This window comes from Nerophis lumbriciformis, linkage group LG01 (genome assembly GCF_033978685.3).
Source record: "Nerophis lumbriciformis linkage group LG01, RoL_Nlum_v2.1, whole genome shotgun sequence".
In the NCBI taxonomy this organism is placed as follows: domain Eukaryota; kingdom Metazoa; phylum Chordata; class Actinopteri; order Syngnathiformes; family Syngnathidae; genus Nerophis; species Nerophis lumbriciformis.
In genome coordinates this window covers 16,291,342-16,311,385 of record NC_084548.2, presented here as the reverse complement: position 1 = coordinate 16,311,385, position 20,044 = coordinate 16,291,342, and the positions used below count along the sequence as shown (strand labels likewise).

Genomic DNA, 20,044 nt, shown 5'->3' with positions numbered 1-20,044 from the left:
TGAAGAGGTCCATACTTTCCTTCTTTCGTTGTATTTCTACAACCTGCAACAATGCATCTTGCTAGACATATTTGATAATTTGTTTAAATTATGCATTAAATAATTCATCAAGGAGGTTTGGATCTTCATAATTTTCAATCATATTATTGGGCTGCTAATATAAACTGTATGATGTATTGGTCACACTACCACCTTAATAAGAACTGCCCCATATGGGTAAGAATAAAAGCATGTCGTGCCCTTCTTCGTCACTGCCAGAGTTACTCCAGGCACCATCGCCTTTAACAGAACATTTGTTCATAAGCGACCCAATAGTAAAGCACACACTATGGATTATTTTTCAGTTGAACAAAATACTTAATCTGGTTAGCATTTATCTTTTTAGCCCAGTGAAATTGAGTCATAGATTTATACTGTACCTTCAAAAATTGTCAGAGCCTTTGATGTGGTCTGAAAGGGGCCTGAAAAACTTTTTTAAATAATTGATTTGCTTCTTTCGCACAGATTTAAAAAAAATATATATATTCCTAAATCGCATAAACCTGCAAATTAAAAACTATGTTAAAAGCATCATACCGCAGTTCCCTTATAGTCCCCCGGTTGTTGATATACGTCACTTGACCCAACAAGAAAAGGGACAATCTCGGAAATACTTTGATTAATTTCTACTAAAAAATAATTTTCACTTTCTAAAATTAAAAGAGAATGGGCAAAGGATTTCCAAATATTATTAGATGTTGGAACATGGACAAAGGTTCTGGAAGGGGGTTCACACATCTTCAATGTGTGCTCGACACGCTCTTATTCAATTTAAAGTGGTGCATCAAGTGCATTGCCTCAAGGCCAAATCAGCCAAACTCTTCCCACAAACTAGCCCACCACGTGATGGATGCAACACTGTCTCATATGTTTTGGTCCTGTCAAAGCCTGGAACCTTTTTGGTAGGGCACTTTTGATTCCCTATCTACCATTGTCAGATTTAAAATTGCTCCGGACCCACTGATTTCTCTAGTTGGAGTCTTACCAGACGGGTGGGATACAGGAAATTCTCATTTACTTTAATTTACCATGAATTGATTACGTGGACCCCTACTTAAACAAGTTGAAAAACTTATTCGGGTGTTACCATTTAGTGGTCAATTGTACGGAATATGTACTGAACTGTGCAATCTACTAATAAAAGTTTCAATCAATCAATCAATTTACCACATTACTGGCCCATAGTTTAATTTTACTAGAATGGAAGGAGGCTTCCCCACCCATCCTTTCTTGTAAGATTCATGCTGCTTGCTTTTGAACACAATATTTTTAAATATTTGGAAATGATAAATAAATGATAAATGGGTTATACTTGTACAGCGCTTTTCTACCTTCAAGGTACTCAAAGCGCTTTGACAGTATTTCCACATTCACCCATTCACACACATTCACACACTGATGGCGGGAGCTGCCATGCAAGGCGCTAACCAGCAGCCATCAGGAGCAAGGGTTGAAGTGTCTTGCCCAAGGACACAACGGACGTGACTAGGATGGTAGAAGGTGGGGATTGAACCCCAGTAACCAGCAAACCTCCGATTGCTGGCACGGCCACTCTACCAACTTCGCGAAACATTTATACTCTTTTTCGATATACCCACTACACACATACAGGAATTTCAGAGTGTATAAAAGGGTTTGGAGAATATTGCATATTTTTGAAAAGTAATTTAAAAAACTCTAAAAAATAATTTCTGCGTAAAGACACTGTGATTCGGGATGAACATTTTACCAAATCACAAACTACGCAATATAAAATTGCCACCAGTCTTCTGTAGGTGACGTCAGCAGGCTGATGCAGGCCCACCCACATTTTGGAACTAAAAGTGGGCGTTCAAAAATGTGCTGAAACTCATTACAAAACAAGTCTAAAATAACTACACTACTGTGTCCATTTTAGAGGGAATGTTACCTCTTAACATCATTTTAGGTCCAGAACTATGAAATCAGTGTCATTGTTGACAGCATTAGAAAAGCCCTTTAACATGCATTTAAAGAAGGCTGGTCTACCAATGTTGAAAGTATATAATTTTCCAAGATAAGGATGAATTGATTATTCAGTATTATTCTCCACATATGAGACATCAAAGTGGAAAGTCAACTCACCTCTTTAGTTTTATCCATGGCCTTTAAAATAGCCACATTCAGCTTTTCCAAAGCAGACAGGACACTGACGTACTCCCCCACATGTGGACTGAAGTACTCTAAAATGGAAAGATTTGGCAATAACTAAAATTTAAAAATACAATACATGTAAAAATATGCATACCTGAGAGTTTGTCGATGTCCATGTTGCTATATAAAGAAAAATAAATAGAACTTTCAGACATTGTTCTCTTTGTAAGACCATTGTTCATCAGTTTGCTACAAACTTTAAACGTCATAAGTGAGCATCCATTGTAACGTAAGAAAATATTTCTGCAGCAGGAGGCGCTACAGACGGCAGCAGAACAAAAAGGCGAATAAAATCAGAAGGATCTTACTCTGTGTGCTGCCTGTCGATGGAATAATAAAGCTCCTGCATCTGCTCCTCTGTGAGGACGCCGTCGCTGAAGTATGACTGGAACTCCTCCAAGGACAGCTTCCCGTCATCTGAAAAGACCACAACAATGCAACCAGGTTGTATCAAGACTGGTTCTGCAGCATATTCATTGACAACAAAAAACACAGTTCAATCCTTGGCAAGACTCAAGTGAATACAAACAAAGAGAATATGTATGAGGAAGCTAAGCAGCATCTCAGGGGGTTTGAGAGCTCGTACAGAGGGAACATCTCACACACTAATAAGATCTCGCTGTCATCTTGCCTGCTTTGCTCGACGAGCACACACCACTCAGGGATGTTTGCCAGGCAGCAGAACTCCGCCTGACTTGTCTGAGAGCAAAGTAAATGATATCATCTGTTACTTGATAAGAGCAGTTTTCACTTCCTACTAGCAAGCAATGAGAAGACAGTGCCTTTTTGCAGCAAAAACAAATCTATAATTATTTAATACCAATGTCTGACTGACTCTTTTCCTACACTTCTGAAAATCTGACCACAGTGAAACGCATTTTTTTACAGTAGCGAGAACAGCATTATTTATATAAGTGGAGAGACACTGAAATGTAGGTGCTCTTGTTTGTAATTAAGTAAACATGAATACAGTAATGCACATCAAAGAAAACAATTAACATAGGGAGATAATAGTCCAAATAAATATGTTCTTGTCCACACACAAGTCTGCACTCGTAATTCTCCAAATGCTTGGTTATTTAGTGATCTAAAATGCATTTTTTAATAATCATTGATGAAATCAGACGTCATATAGAGAGGGCCTTCGTGACTCCCCCAGGGGGTCTGTGAAGGTACTGCAGGTGGGGTTGTAAAATATTTAGTTGATTGGACTTTTTCATATATATTATTTTTACACAAATAAATTAAATGGACTGGACTCTTACTATTATGTTGGATCCACTATGGACTGGACTCTCACAATATTATGTCAGACCCACTCGACATCCATTGCTTTCGGTCTCCCCTAGAGGGGGGGGGTTACCCACATATGCGGTCCTCTCCAAGGTTTCTCATAGTCATTCACATCGACGTCCCACTGGGGTGAGTTTTCCTTGCCCGTATGTGGGCTTTGTACCGAGGATGTCGTTGTGGCTTGTGCAGCCCTTTGAGACACTTGTGATTTAGGGCTATATAAATAAAGATTGATTGATTGATTGATTGATTGAAATACATATTATTATTGTCAATAAATGGCATTGGCATGGACACCCTACTCACCCTTACCTTTACACCTGCAGTTTTAAAATCAAAACATAAAACAACTATATTACTGTAGTCATGTAAGCATTTAAGATTGCTAGCGAGTAGCACTCTAGTTGCCAGCGAGCGATTACTGCAGCAGTTGCCATCTAGTGATTAGCTATCTAGTTGCCAGCTAGCAATATAAGGACTAGCTGCTAGCTAGCAATTAGCACACTAGCTGCCAGCTAGTGATTTGCGCACTAGTTGCCAGCTAGCAATTAGTAGTGTGGTTGATAGCTAGCGATTAGCACACTAGTTGTCAGATAGCAATTAGAGGTGTAGTTGTCAGCCAGTGATTAGCGCACCAGTTGACAGCTAGCGATTAGTGCATCAGTTGCTACTGTAATTGTCAGTATCTATTAGCGGCACTACTTAGCATTGTACAATACTAAGGTACTTATACATTACCTTTATGACCAGTTTAGTATAAAACACAATTTTCACAAGATATATGAGTAGGGGATCAGTTTGGGGGTCTTTGGCCTGGACAACGATGAAGACCCTTGGATTAAATATTACCTGAGCTATACTTCAACACCAGAAAAATTACTTTGTATTTCCAATTGTTGTTCCCTTGTTTATTTTTATTATGGTTACCTTTCTATTTTTGATTGGCTCAGGAAATATGTTTACTTGTGTTTTTAGCTATAATTTATTATTTTATTATTTATTTTTCCGTCAGTCTACCACAAGGCATCTGTGGCTCCAAATAACCAACACCAATGTGTGAATGTGGACTGAATGAATGGGCTATGACTGAAAATCAATTTGAGTGTCTAGAAAGGGGATTTTTCAAGCATTCTATCAGTTTGTAGTTGGTTACTTATCTCTGACATACATCACTTTCTTTTCAACTGTGGTAGTATGTTTTTAGAGGGCATTATTGGCAAAGTAGGTCAATTATAATTACATTTATTGTTAGTGGCCACTTGCGAGCAGTTTTTCCACAATTTACAATGAACATAAAAGAGACATGAGTGGTCTTGTCTCACATAATGATTGGGTATAATGGGCAAAAAACAAAGTGCAGTTCCCCTTTTAGTTCCTCACGTGATAGTTTTGTTTTATTTTTGCTGCTGGGCTCCCTCTACAGCTGTGAAATTATTCATGGTAAGCTTACGTTTATTTAACAAAATGCTACTCTGTGTCCATTATGTCTTGAAATAAACAATAATAAGCATAGCACACACCTCTGAACAGTGGTTTTAACGGAAAACTGCACTTAAAAAATATATATTTTGAGAGAGGAGAACATAACGTCTTTCTCTGTTCTGTGCTGACAGTTTTTCACGAACTATGCAAGTAATAGCGATTCACCTATTTTACCTATAAAGCCCTCAAAAAAACAAAACTCCATTTATATTATTAATATTAACCAAGCTATAAGGACATTGTTACTGTAGGAATTAACAGAGAGGAGTGACGCTACCGATAGATCACACAAGCTACTGGAGCTTCTGCGGCTGTATCTCTTTTCAGTTTCTTAACGCCAGTTTATAAGTCAGGCCACGCACGTGTATAGTAGAATGTTTGGCAATATGTGTTATGCAATATGTTGCATTAGCTACCAACTAAAAATCAGAACCGATTGAAGCAGTGGATACTAAGTTTTAACTTAGACTTATTGCGCTCATAATTTTTTACCCGGAGACAATGCTGAATCTACCAGCTCAATAGGGAGCACAAGTGTGTGCTGAAAGATACAGTCATCCCTTAAGAACGCATTCTCTAGTGCTGTTGTTGTTGACGAAAGTAGCGTTCGTTGCTGTGCGCTCTGTGAAATCAATGCACCAAGGAAAGAAGTTCCGATAATGATTAAAATACTGTAAGTATTACATATTGTCATGAATGTGCCTGGTATGGTTACGGCATGTGTATAAAGCATTGTGGGAGGTTTTTGTGAGGGCTTTATAGGTGGAATAGGTGAATTCCCAATACAGTTAAACCTTGGTTTACGTACCCCTCATTGTACAAGCTTTTTGATTTGAAAATATGCTTTGGTGTATGAACTTTGTCTCCGTGTACAAACGTTTCATCCACTCATTGTGTGCCTCGCAGCGAAGCCATTTTCTGCCCGGCAGCACATCCGTTAATGGCAGGCTGATTGATCTCCGGTGCTTATTGTTTGCCAGCTCAACATTGCTGTTGTTAGATACTGTGCTCAGTGCTACTTTGTGTGCTTTTTACGCGTCTTCTTAGCCAACATTTTTCTAGTTTTGCTAGCTTAAAGGGGAACATTATCACAATTTCAGAAGGGTTGAAACCATTAAAAATCAGTTCCCAGTGGCTTGTTTTATTTTTCGAAGTTGTTTTCAAAATTTTACCCATCACGCAATATCCCTAAAAAAAGCTTCAAAGTGCCTGATTTTAACCATCGTTATATACACCTGTCCATTTTCTTGTGACGTCACACAGTGATGCCAATACAAACAAACATGGCGGATTGAACAGCAAGGTATAGCGACATTAGCTCGGATTCAGACTCGGATTTCAGCGGCTTAAGCGATTCAACAGATTACGCATGTATTGAAACGGATGGTTGTAGTGTGGAGGCAGGTAGCGAAAATGAAATTGAAGAAGAAACTCAAGCTATTGAGCCATATCGGTTTGAACCGTATGCAAGCGAAACCGACGAAAACGACATGACAACCAGTGACACGGGAGAAAGCGAGGGCGAATTCGGCGATCGCCTTCTAACCAACGATTGGTATGTGTTTGTTTGGCATTAAAGGAAATTAACAACTATGAACTAGGTTTACAGCATATGAAATACATTTGGCAACAACATGCACTTTGAGAGTGCAGACAGCCCAGTTTTCATCAATTAATATATTCTGAAGACATACCCTCATCCGCTCTCTTTTCCTGAAAGCTGATCTGTCCAGTCCAGTTGAAAATGCATCTGCTTTGAGTGTCGCAGGATATCCACACATTCTTGCCATCTCTGTCGTAGCATAGCTTTCGTCGGGGTAGTGTGCGGAACAAACGTCCAATTTCTTGCCACTTTCACATCTTTGGGCCACTGGTGCAACTTGAATCCGTCCCTGTTCGTGTTGTTACACCTTTCGACAACACACCGACAAGGCATGATGTCTCCAAGGTACGGAAAACAGTCGAAAAATTGGAAAATAACAGAGCTGATTTGACTCGGTGTTTGTAATGTGTTTGAGAAAATGGCGGATTGCTTCCCGATGTGACGTCACGTTGTGACGTCATCGCTCCAAGAGCGAATAATAGAAAGGCGTTTAATTTGCCAAAATTCACCCATTTAGAGTTCGGAAATCGGTTAAAAAAATATATGGTATTTTTTCTGCAACATCAAGATATATATTGACGCTTACATAGGTCTGGTGATAATGTTCCCCTTTAAAGAAAGCAATGGAGAGGCGACAAGGAGACATTCAGGAAGTATCCACAGCATTGTCGACACTGCCTCCCTTCCTGTGTGTTTCTGTCTCATCTCAAGGATTGTGGATTTGGGGAAAAAAAAAAAAAAATGCCATTTTTCTTTTGATTGTACCGAAAAGTGCTACAGCAACATGAGAAGTGTCCCATTCTGTGCTCCTTATCTGAAAAATGAAGCAGGATATTTAGGATGAATGCATTACATATCGTTGCCTTAAATTGGTGGTCAACGAGCTGAATGCTGCAACTTCGGTGTAAAGAAATAAACAATATTTTGAGCAGGATACTTCATTCGGCAAGATGTAGGAGGACACCAGATCTGACTCATTCTGCCGCCTTTCTTCACCATCACCTTCACACACAACTCAACTTTAGTGTGCAGCTCAGATGGCACATTATGTAAGTGCCTGTCATAGAACAGGAGGACTGGTGTGGCAGACCTCACAAGCTGGACTGTAATCTGTCCGGCATGTGCTTTGGTGGCGCCACACAGTAAACAATCAATCCATTAACCTGGTCAAACATGTCTAATTATGTCATCTTGATTGTTGTTTTCATGCAATTAGTGATGAGGAGCAAAAACTGACGGCATTGCAGTCGACAGTCTCAGTAGCAGAATATGCGTATTCTCATGCAATAGATACACAGCAGCATTGTGGCTATTTAAAGAGCTGTTCTTTAGGCAGATAATACATCAGTACCTCACGCCAGACACTCTCCTCACTGTCTCACGCCGTACTGTATATACTGTAGCTGCTGTTCTGAGCGTGTATCTCACCACAAACACATTTCCTTGAGGGAGTTTACAGCAGCAATAATTCCTGAAGCTTTGCACAGCGCCATACAGGAACATATAATGTGTGCTGCTAGTAAAAAACTGTGGTGTTTTTGGAGTTATTTCCTTAGTGACTCAAATAGCTCAGTCTGATGTGGGCAAATCTGAAGCTTGACAGCTCTTTCCATTGACTTCTGGAGCAACCATGAATGAGCCTTATGAAACGAGTGCCATATTTTTCTTTAATAAGAATGTCATGTCAATAATTTATCAACTTTCTTTTCATATTGATCATATTTATAATATTTAGTTTTTGTATAAACATTTCATCAGTGGTTGGCCGTCAGGGCCAGCAAGGCCTTCTCTCCTGGCCTAACATAACCAGAAATCCATCCATTTTCTACCGCTTGTCCCTTTCGAGGTCGCGGGGGGTGCTGGAGCCTATCTCAGCTGCATTCGGGCGGAAGGCGGGGTACAGCCTGGACAAGTCGCCACCTCATCGCAGGGCCAACCCAGATAGACAGACAAACATTCATACTCACATTCACACACTAGGGACAATTTAGTGTTGCCAATCAGCCTATTCCCAAGTGCATGTCTTTGAAGGTGGAAGGAAGCCGGAGTACCCGTAGCCACCCACACAGTCACGGGGAAAACATGAAAAGTCCACACAGAAAGATCCCGAGCGCAGGATCGAACCCAGGACCTTCGTATTATGAGGCAGACGCACTAATCATGACCATTATTAAAGATAAAAGTAATTTTTTATTTACTTTCCCTAAATATCTAAAAGTAGGGATGTCCGATAATGGCTTTTTGCCGATATCCGATATTCCGATATTGTACAACTCTTTAATTACCGATACCGATATCAACAGATACCGATATCAACCGATATATAGTCGTGGAATTAACACATTATTATGCCTAATTTGGACAACCAGGTATGGTGAAGATAAGGTACTTTTTAAAAATAATAATAAAATAAAATAAGATAAATAAATTAAAAACATTTTCTTGAATAAAAAAGAAAGGAAAACAATATAAAAACAGTTACATAGAAACTAGTAATTAATGAAAATTAGTAAAATTAACTGTTAAAGGTTAGTACTATTAGTGGACCAGCAGCAGGCAGAATCATGTGTGCTTACGGACTGTATCCCTTGCAGACTGTATTGATATATATTGATATATAATGTAGGAACCAGAATATTAATAACAGAAAGAAACAACACTTTTGTGTGAATGAGTGTGAATGAGTGTAAATGGGGGAGGGAGGTTTTTTGGGTTGGTGCACTAATTGTAAGTGTATCTTGTGTTTTTTATGTTCATTTAATAAAAAAATATATATAAAAATAAAAAAACGATACTGATAATGAAAAAAACGATACCGATAATTTCCGATATTACATTTTAACGCATTTATCGGCCGATATTATCGGCAGGCCGATATTATCAGACATCTCTATCTAAAAGTATTCATATTCTCTTCATGTCATATTATGCTCTTTCCAATGCTGTTGTTTTAGGTTAGAGTTTGTATCCAATCACAATTCAGCTAGCTTATGTTGCCATGCTGTACGAAATCTGCCCGGAACCTTCAGAATCAACAATGCAGGCATCTTTGCACTGTCAGTGAACAGACACATAGAGATGATAGACAATTGCGATAGCCAATCAGATCACGAGTTGTTGTCAGCAAGGCCTTCTAGCTGGCCTAACACAGTGATTGGATACTCACAGTTTTTGCATTTTGCCACAACGCCGGCGGCAAAAGGGTTTGCTCGCCACTTTCACACGAATCAAAGGACTACGACGGTACCACTGGCTTATACGGCGTCGGATGTATACTACAAATTGTGAGTTCAAATATTTTATGACTTTATTTTTCATGTTTCATTTGTTTTACACAATTATTTTAATTTTGACAGTACCACGTAAGATATGTTTTAATTGCTGAAGCGGGTTTATTGAATGTTAAATGAAAAATAGACCATTTTGTAAACTTTTGAAGTTATTCAATGTCCAGTAGTGTGCAAGTGTGTTTCTGTATAGTATCTCCAGCCGTGTCCATGTGGTGACCTGAAATACGGTATTTTAAGAAGTGAAGTCGGACTAGGTAGGACATCACTGAACGCCTAGGTGAGAAACGCACAGCCTGCCACTGCATTTCATTATGTAATAGTATAATATATTATTGTTTGTATTATATCTTTATCCTTATATTTATTTCATAAGTTATGGGTCATGTACCTTAATTAAGTTTTGATCGATTGACTGACACTACTTCAAACTTTCCAGCAGGTCAAAATAAGGTAAGCAAAGCAGCATTCTTTACTAAACCTATCCAGGAGATCGCAAAAAGCCGCTGCCTGACCAGGGCTCAGAAAATCTGCAAAGACTCCTCCCACCCCCACCAAGGACTGTTTTCACTGCTGGACTCTAGAAAGAGGTTCCGCAGCCTCCGAAGCAGAACCTCCAGGTTCTGTAACAGCTTCTTCCCTCAGGCCGTAAGACTCTTTAACGCATCATACTTAAATTAAATTAACCCCTCAACTCCCCCCAAAATGGATTAACTCGCTGGAATAAAAAAGACAATATAACATACATCCATAAACGTGGACGCATGTGAAAAAGTGCAATATATTTATCTGTACAGTAATCTATTTATTTATTTATATATATTTATTTATTTTATACATATATTATATACATTATTTATATATTTTTACTTATTTATATATGCACCTTATTGCTTTTTTATCCTGCACTACCATGAGCTAATGTAACGAAATTTCGTTCTTATCTGTGCTGTAAAGTTCAATTTGAATGACAATAAAAAGGAAGTCTAAGTCTAAGTCTAAGTCTAAATGTGGTGTATCACACTTAACTACAGTATATTATTTATAGGGGCGCTCCACAAAATCGATTCACATCCGAATAGCGATTTGTATTTATTCCGATTCTAAATCCATCCACCCATCCATTTTCTACCGCCTGTCACGTTTTGGGGTCGCGGGGGGTGCTGGAGCCTATCTCCAATCACAATTTTCAAAAATCGATGTAGAAAAAAAGTAAGAATACCTTTTTTTAAGGGACATTTGCAAAATTTGTAAATAATAAATTTTTTCAAGAATCCATCCCCGCTCACTCGCTGCGTGTATACATCATTCTGTACGTCCGCAGCCAAGAGGAGCTTTTGTAACCTGTAACATCTTTTTAAAAGGTTTTATTATCATTCTTGTACCAAATAATAGATTGCAGGAATCGGTTTGAATGGAGAATCACTTTGGATCGAGAATCAATTCTGAATCGAATCGTCACCCCAAAAATCGGAATCAAATTGTTGAGTCGTTGTAAGATTCCTATCCCTATTTATTAATGAGGGAAAAAACAATACAAGCAGAAATCTCCACACTCATTTCTACTATTGTCGACTAAGAAATATGATGAAATAAATGAGTTGTAGTTTGGTAATTTTTAGATGACAAAATTAATTGCCTATTGTGTTGGCACTGAGGATTTAGAGTCTAATTTCAGCGATTGCATCCGTCAGCATCAACATACTTTATTACAAGCCATCTCCTCCAATGGCAGGCTGGAGAAAAGCTTCCAGTTTGGGCTTGATATCATTATTTTTTTTCAAATATCAGTCCTTGTCACAATATTGCAGTAAAGAAAGAATAGAAGAATAGGATGTGCTGATAGGAGGTCCTCATTAAATGGTAAATGCGAACAGCTCCAGGCCGAAGTTGCAGCAGCAGCCCACTCAGTGCCGAGTGCTTGCTTGAGAGGAGGACACACCTTCCTGCCGGCCCTTTACAGACCGCGTGCACACAAGCTGTGAAGTGAAGATAGCTCGCACAAACAAGCCACGGAGTTCTCTTCTCTTAACCTCCTCTCAGTTCCGCACAGGAAAGAACAAAAAAGGAGGGAGGAGGGATGAGGAGGAAACAGGCCTGAAGCTTGCATTGCCAATGTCTATGTCCTGGCTGCTCAGTACAATATGGTGAACGAAACAACAACTTGACAATTAATTGAAATTGAAACCCTGCCTTAAAATCCTATAATTTACTCATGTGTATATCTGACTTCCTGTTGCTACCGACTCTATCCGTCTTTTCTTTGCTGTGCGGGGTTAATTACCCTTCTGGTTGTAAAATGAACAGTACAGTTCATCCACAAAAACTCTTCCCTACAATGGTACCGAAATTTAAAAGGGGAACTACACTTTTTTTTTTTTTTTAAATGTTGTCAATTATTCACAGATAAGAACAAACATGTTTTTCTTTTTTCATGTATTCTAAATCGCAAATAAACGTTAGCAAAAGTCAGCTTACAATGTAGTCGATTTATTCCGCCGATAAAGTGCTCTAAAAAACATCCAAAAATCTCTATCAATGCCCGATTGTAGCTGAGATAGGATCCAGCGCCCCCGGCGACCCCGAAGGAAATAAGTGGTAGAAAATGGATATGGATGGGTGTTTTATATACACACTGTAAGAATATATGCATTGTAGTAACAGTCACATTCATAATAGCATGTAGTATTTACGTATTTTAATCATTTTAAGCATACCACGGCGTATTAAGTTTACATACACATAACAACATTCACATTTTCCTTCAACAATCATAAATCTACTAGTTATAGCAGACGTCACAAGAGGCCACTTTGGGACAAATGACGATCCACAACCTTATATTTTTGAGCCTGCATGTAAGGAGGATGAAAGTTGTAGAAGTTGTGTGCTGAACAAATTAAGCTTTAGTGAAACACTAAGCATCATGTAGCACTACTACTAAGTGCTAAACAAGAAATACAAACTACGAACATAACAAAACAATCACTTACTGTACAATGTCTGCTCTCACTGGGATGCCGACGGATGGGTTGTTTATATAGTCCCGTTTAGATGAAGAATTAATCATAATCCTCATGTAGGGGTGGGGAAAAAATGTGCCGCAAAGGACAACTTTTCGTGTCTTTGTCGCTGTCTCCGGATATAAGATGAATGTCAGTGTAGACAACTTTTCAGTTCATGGCCACTATACACGTTTTTTTTAACTCTCTCTTTTAAATAACCTGAATGTTACTGAGTCTGTGGTGGTCATCCTGACTTTTTCTCTGGTTTGTGTGAATGTTATTGTCGTTTGATTGTGTGTATACACCAACCTGTCTGGGGACTACTGGCGGAAATTAGCCTTTGGCTAAAACCTGACATATATACATATTGCATACATGTTCATTGATATGTGCTGTCCCTATTTTAAGTAAAGAATTAAAAAAAAAGTGAGAGGCATAATTTATAATCTAGGATTAACTTTCATCAACTGCAGTAGCAGCAGCTCAGTATGTCAATACTAAAGCTGCATAAGATAGTTAGCGCTCTGTGATCACGGTGCAGCTAAAAATAGTTACTTAACGTTAGCGCTTATCATAACAATATGGCTAACACTTGGTTGATATTCAGGTCACAAGATGTAAATGGAATATTGTTTTTAGAGGGCTTTATGGGCAGAATAGTGTACTTCTATTAGCTGAATTGTTAGCCACCTCGTACTTGCCGTATATAACAACTTAGAATGCATACAATAAAAATAAAAAAACATACGTGTTCTTGTCTTACATAGGGATTGTGAATCATAGGCAACATTTCCAAAAAAGCGCAGTTCCCCTTTGAGCATACTTGCTAACCTTGAGACCTCCGATTTCGAGAGGTGGGGAGTTGGGGGGGGGGGGGGCGTGGTCGGGGTGGGGCGGGGGCGTGGTTGGGGGTGTGGCTAAGAGGGGAGGAGTATATTTACAGCTAGAATTCACCAAATCAAGTATTTCATATATATATATATATATATATATATATATATATATATATATATATATATAAATATATATATATATATATATATATATATATATATATATATATATATATATATTATAGTGCATGTGGATCACATATGTTACCATGGTAAGAAAACATGGAGAGACTGCCAGTTATCTAGTCTCCACCAGTTGCAGAAAATGTGCCATCAGTACAACTGGACAGTGCTGTTTCAGTTCCATCACCAGGACCATCAGTGAGTCAGACACAAACTAGTCTCATCATTGAACCAGATTCAAGGGCTGCTGAGTTGCCATCATCAGAACCCAGATCACCCACAACAAAAACCCCACCAGTGATCCGCAGTTACCCAGAAAGGTTTTGAGTACCACCAAAAAAACTGAATCTCTGAAGACGGTATAAAAATCTGTGTTAAAGATGTACAAATACTGTTTGTATAATAAGCATGTTATTGTTTACAAATGAGGGTTAAGAGTTCAGTACTAAAAAAAAGAAAGAATGTGGCTTAAGTACAGTTTTTTAATTGAGCTGCTGCATTTTTTGGTTGGGTTGTTTATTTCTTTTGAGTAAATTCTACACTTCTAAAAGGGGAGGAATGTAATGGAGTGATCTTGGGCAAGACACTTCACCCCTTGCTCCTGATGGCTGCTGGTTAGCGCCTTGCATGGCAGCTCCCGCCATCAGTGTGTGAATGTGTGTGTGAATGGGTGAATGTGGAAATACCGTCAAAGCGCTTTGAGTACCTTGAAGGTAGAAAAGCGCTATACAAGTATAACCCATTTATCATTTATTATTATCTATGTTTGTCTGTTGCCATCTCCTGGTGAATGTTGGCTATAGCGTACTGGGGTTACTTTTTGGTTGGCCAACGATTTACGTGGTGTTGCGCACCTGACGTCAAGTGTGTGAGTCTGTTCTGAAGTCTACAGTAAAGAGACCTACTTCATCCCCTCGCCTGGTTATTGCCTCCAACTCAATATATTACAACAACATTGCACCATGCAGACCCTCCAGGTCCGCATGGAGCTGGAGGGGGCGTGGCCTCCAGGTCCGCCTGAATTTCGGGAGATTTTCGGGACAAAATTTGTCCCGGGAGGTTTTCGGGAGAGACGCTGAATTTCGGGAGTCTCCCGGAAAATCCGGGAGGGTTGGCAAGTATGCCTTTGAGAGTGCCCTGACTTAAGAGTGTTTTGATATAAGAGCTGTCTCTCGGCTAATTGTTACGCTTCACGTTGGAAGCGCAAATGTTAGTTACGAGCATCCCCGCCATTAGTTGCCGTAGCAAATGTCATTTTTAACCCCATAAAATCTTCCCAAAATATCTGGTCTTACTCGCTAGCGTTAGCTTATCGCTAGAGGTCGACAAATCTTTGTTTTCCAACCATGGGAAGGAAGAAAGAGAGTGCGGAGGACAGTGCTGACAAGACGAAGTGGATGATATTCATTGAATTAAAAAAAGGAAAAAGGATCAAAAACATGACAGAGCGTGTAGTCGACTCGACGAAGCAATCAGCACAGTACTGAAGCAGAATGAGTCTAATGCAGTGGTTCTTAACCTGGGTTCGATTGAACCCTAGAGGTTCGGCGAGTCGGGCTCAGGGGTTCGGCGGAGGTCAAGACACACCCGACTCATTGTGTAAATAAAAACTTCTCCCTATCGGCGTATTACGGATACGGCAACAGCAGAAGTCAGACTGATTTGCAGGTGTGTAAGTTGTTGTGAGTTTATGCACTGTGTTGGTTTTGTTCTTTGAACAAGGTGATGTTCATGCATGGTTCATTTTGTGCACCAGTAAAAAAACATGGTAACACTTTATTATGGGGAACATATTCACCATTAATTAGTTGCTTATTAACATGCAAATTAGTAACTTATTGGCTCTTAACTAGTCATTATTAAGTACTTATTAATGCCTTATTCGGCATGGCCTTATTATAACCCTAACCCTCTAACCCTGGCCCTAACCCTCTAACCCTAACCCTAACCAAATAACTCTAAATTAAATCTTTCTTACTAAGAATATGTTCCCGAGTGTCCAAAAAACTCTAAATTAAGTCTTTGTTACTTAGAATATGTTCCCCTTACTAAAGTGTTAATGTTCCCCTTACTAAAGTGTTACCAAAAACATATAACTTTGTCTTGAATTTGAAAGAAAAAAAAACATTTTATTTTTCACGGTGAATGCGCATATGAAACTGGTGAGGTTCGGTACTTCCAACAAGGTTAAGAACCACTGGTCTAATGCAAGCCAAGAATGTTAAAATATCTAAACGGCGGACATTAATTCATGAAAATATGGAAAAGCTGCTGATGGTGTGTTTGATGTAGAAGCAGCTGAATGGAGATATCGTAGAATTTCACTCTCTAGGATGACTGCTGTACATTATTATTACATTACTCCATACATGTACTATAGTTGTTAGTAGCACATTATAATGTATTGCGACCCCGTAATGGACAAGCGGTAGAAAATGGATGGATAGATGTTTTTTTACAATCTTTCTTATCTAAAAGTTTGTTTTAAAAAGGCATGTTACATGATAAATTGTGCAATTTTGAAGGGACAAGCACCATTTAAATTGATATCAATTAATTGATTTGTACTTTTTAAGATTTAAATCCATTTCAATGGGAGACGTTAAGAGTTCGGTCACATAACCAATTAAGCTCGTATGTTGAGGTACTATATGGAATATGTAAATATGAGAAGTGATGGGAAAAAATCTTAGCTGCTACTGCATAATTTACTTATTTGATTTACTCATTGTTGTGGTGATTGTTTGTTCTGAGTTGGAATATGTTGAAGTGAAGTGAATAATATTTATATAGCGCTTTTACTCTAGAGACTCATAGCGCTTTACGTGGTGAAACCCATAATCTAGATATTTAAGCAACATTTAAACCGGTGTGGGTGGCACTGGGAGCAGGTGGGTACAGTGTCTTACCCAAGGACACCACGGCAGAGACTAGGATGGCGGAAGCTGGAATCGAAACTGGAACCCTCAGGTTGTTGGCATAGCCGCTCTACCAACCGAGCCACGCCAGTAAATACCAGAGAAAACCAGGTCATCCACAATGGACAGAGCAACTCACTTTTCCTATCTGAATATCTCCTCACACCTAACTCGTGTACAGCTTCGTGCAAATAACATTAGTGTGCCTCTTATATAACACAACCTCCTGAGGAATACTCAGATACTCTAAATGCACAAAACACTTACCCATTTAGCATTTTGAATGTCATTACACGGAGATGCATGCATGAATAAACGATTAGGAGGGAAAACATTTCCCTTTATGTCAGCGCTGTTGTTTCCCATCCAATGCTGTTTTCCCTGAAGGAGGTTCTGTGAAGAGGATTTAGTATCCTCAAGTTTAAAGGGCACTTCAATTAATCAAGTTAGGTGAATTAAGATCCTAATTAGGTGCACATGTTTTCTCTAAATTGACAATTTGGGAGTTGAGATGCTTTTCTAAAAAAAAAAAAAATAGCCTGCTGGTGAAATAAAAGTGACATTAAGCGCATATCGTCACCTAGGGGGACAATTGGAACCCCAAAATATATTCTTGCTGCATTAATATCAAATTGACCATGCAAAATAATCACAGTAACAGAGCTTTTTCTGTAACTCACCATTTTTGTCTGCCCGTCGGAATATCTGCAACAGGAAAAGAATATCATGTTTAAGATTCTGGTGTGTCCACATAGGAAACGCAGTGATGCAACCATTATAATAATAATAAGAATGGATTCAATTTTCTTTCTTTTCTATTATTAGATACTCAAACCCATCATTCATTCACACTTGGTGGTGGTAAGCTACATTTGTAGCCACAGCTGCCCTGGGGTAGACTGACGGAAGTGAGGCTGCCAGTTTGCGCATACGACCCCTCAGACCACCATTCATTCATCGTTCATTCACCAGTGTGAGCGGCACCGAGGAAAAGGGTGAAGTGTCCTGCCCAAGGACACAACGGCAGCGATTTGGATGTCAAGAGGCAGGGAGTGAACCTGCAACCCTCAGGTTTCTAGCACGGCCGCTCTACCCACTACGCCATGCCGCTGCTGCACATGAGTGCATTGGATGCACTGATTTTAACACTGACACACAAAAATCTCAAGAAATGACAAGTATGTGCGATACGTTGCATTCAGATCAGTGTGCACTTCATGAACTACATCAGAACTCTGTTGAAAATGAATGCAGCACAACCCTGATGTTGTATGGCACATACTTAAGCCTTTAAAATAGTAGGTCAAATAATCCACAATATAGAGTCTTTTACAAAAGTGAGTTCAGTTCTCACATTTCAGCAACTGTTTTATTTTATAGGGACAACATGGAAAATGACACCATGGAACTGAAACTTGGATATACCTCAGCTTGGAAAGCAGCATATTTATTCCCTATTCAGTGAAAATATATCATTGTGGAAATAAGGAGTGAGTAGACAGTGAACATGTCTAAATTGGCCACTTCTTTCGCAAGGCACTTGCCATCTTGGAGATGTTTTTGGGCTCCTTATGTTGTAAAACTGCCATGAGAGGCAGTTCCCCAAGCGAGGGCTCATGTTCAGCTTCACAATGTCACAGTACATGTTATTATTATGTTTCTCTAAACCAGGGATGCCCAAATTTGGCCCCATGTGTCATTTTCTTGGAAGGAAGGCTATCAAATTTAATACATTTTCATACTGACCCCTTTCAAGCTGCACAATCAATGTCTGATTGATTGATTGAGACTTTTATTAGTAGGTTGCACAGTGAAGTACATATTGCATACAATTGACCACTAAATGGTAACACCCGAATAAGTTTTTCAACTTGTTTAAGTCGGGGTCCATGTCAGGAAGGCTACTGTAAAAAGTTAACCATAAAAACCTGCCAACTCAGTAAAATGATCAGTGGTAACAATTTTCCATTTCCAGTAATGCAATGTAAAAACAAGGAAAATAGTTTTGACAGAAAAAGGTAGCAGCTTAGTCTCCAGTATATTGCAGTAAAAATAACAGTTTTTCAATTTATAGTAATGCGCTGTAAAAAAAATTTTGTAGATTTTTCTGTAAAAAAAACTGGCAGGTCATTTGCCAAAATATTACTGTAAAAAGAACAGTGGTATTATTTTTCAATGCACAGTAATGCAGTGTAAAAATATTACTGTTGATTTTTCCGTTCAAAAAAATGGCAGCTAAGTCTCAAAAATAATACTGCAAAAATATTACTGCAAAAATATTACTGCAAAAATAACAGTAGTACCGTTTTCCAACTTACAGTAATGCACTGTAAAAAAAAATGGCTGTGGATTTTCCGGTAAAAACTGGCAACTCAGTCACCAGATATTCAACGTAAAAACAACAGTGGTAAAGTTTTTTAATTTACAGTAATTTGGTGTAAAAATCAAAATCAAAAATCAAATTTCACGGTAAAATTCTGGCGACTCAGCTGCTACTTTTTTTTACTAGAAAATCTGTATATGTTTTTTTTGCAGGCTAGCTAATTGCCATCTATCGAACTTGACGGTTTCTACTACCTTTTGTTTCAGACCACTGCCAATGAGCAGGTCTAGTTAGGTCTATTTTAATAGAAAAGGCACACCCAATTGTAAGGCGCATTAAAGAGGCCATATTATGATTTTTTTTCTACATATCTAACACTTCTTGGTGGTCTACACAACATGTAATGGTGGTTCTTTGGTCAGAATTTTGCATAGATTATGTTTTACAGACCATCTTCAAGTCGCTTTCTGACCGTCTCTTCAGGATGCGCTGTTTTGTGGGCAGGTCTTACTTACGCAGCTTCACTTCGACAGCGTCTTCTCTCTGTCATATTTGTTGTGCCCATATATTTTAGGACTTCCTTAGCGAGTCTACTGACAGATATAAGTTAGAATTATGCTACTTTATATTAGAAATGGCAACAGCGGAGGATGAATGCCCCACAACAAGAGGATCGAGAAAAAGAAAGAGCTTATTGACTACGCTGCAGATTACAATGGCGGACGCACGCAAATTTTCCGGACTTATGCAGATCCCTAATATACATCAGCAGATACCAGTAAGAAAAGTTGATTTTGCATAATAGGTCGAAACAAAACACCAGATAATATGTCTCTTAGTAGGTGCCATTTTGGGATCCTTAGACACAAACCACAATAATATACGTATGTTGAAGCACAGCACGCC

General features: G+C 38.8%; 1 protein-coding gene across 1 annotated transcript in view; it reads right to left on the bottom strand.

Moving 5' to 3' along the window:
* Positions 1-20,044, bottom strand: part of LOC133616725 (N-terminal EF-hand calcium-binding protein 1-like) — a 49,211-nt gene that overhangs the window by 14,151 nt on the left and 15,016 nt on the right. The window contains exons 3-6 of the mRNA XM_061976308.2: positions 17,496-17,520; positions 2,520-2,628; positions 2,306-2,331; positions 2,143-2,240 (exon numbers count right to left, since the gene is read on the bottom strand). Coding sequence (XP_061832292.1) covers positions 2,143-2,240; positions 2,306-2,331; positions 2,520-2,628; positions 17,496-17,520 — 258 coding nt within the window. The remainder of the gene's footprint in view (positions 1-2,142; positions 2,241-2,305; positions 2,332-2,519; positions 2,629-17,495; positions 17,521-20,044) is intronic.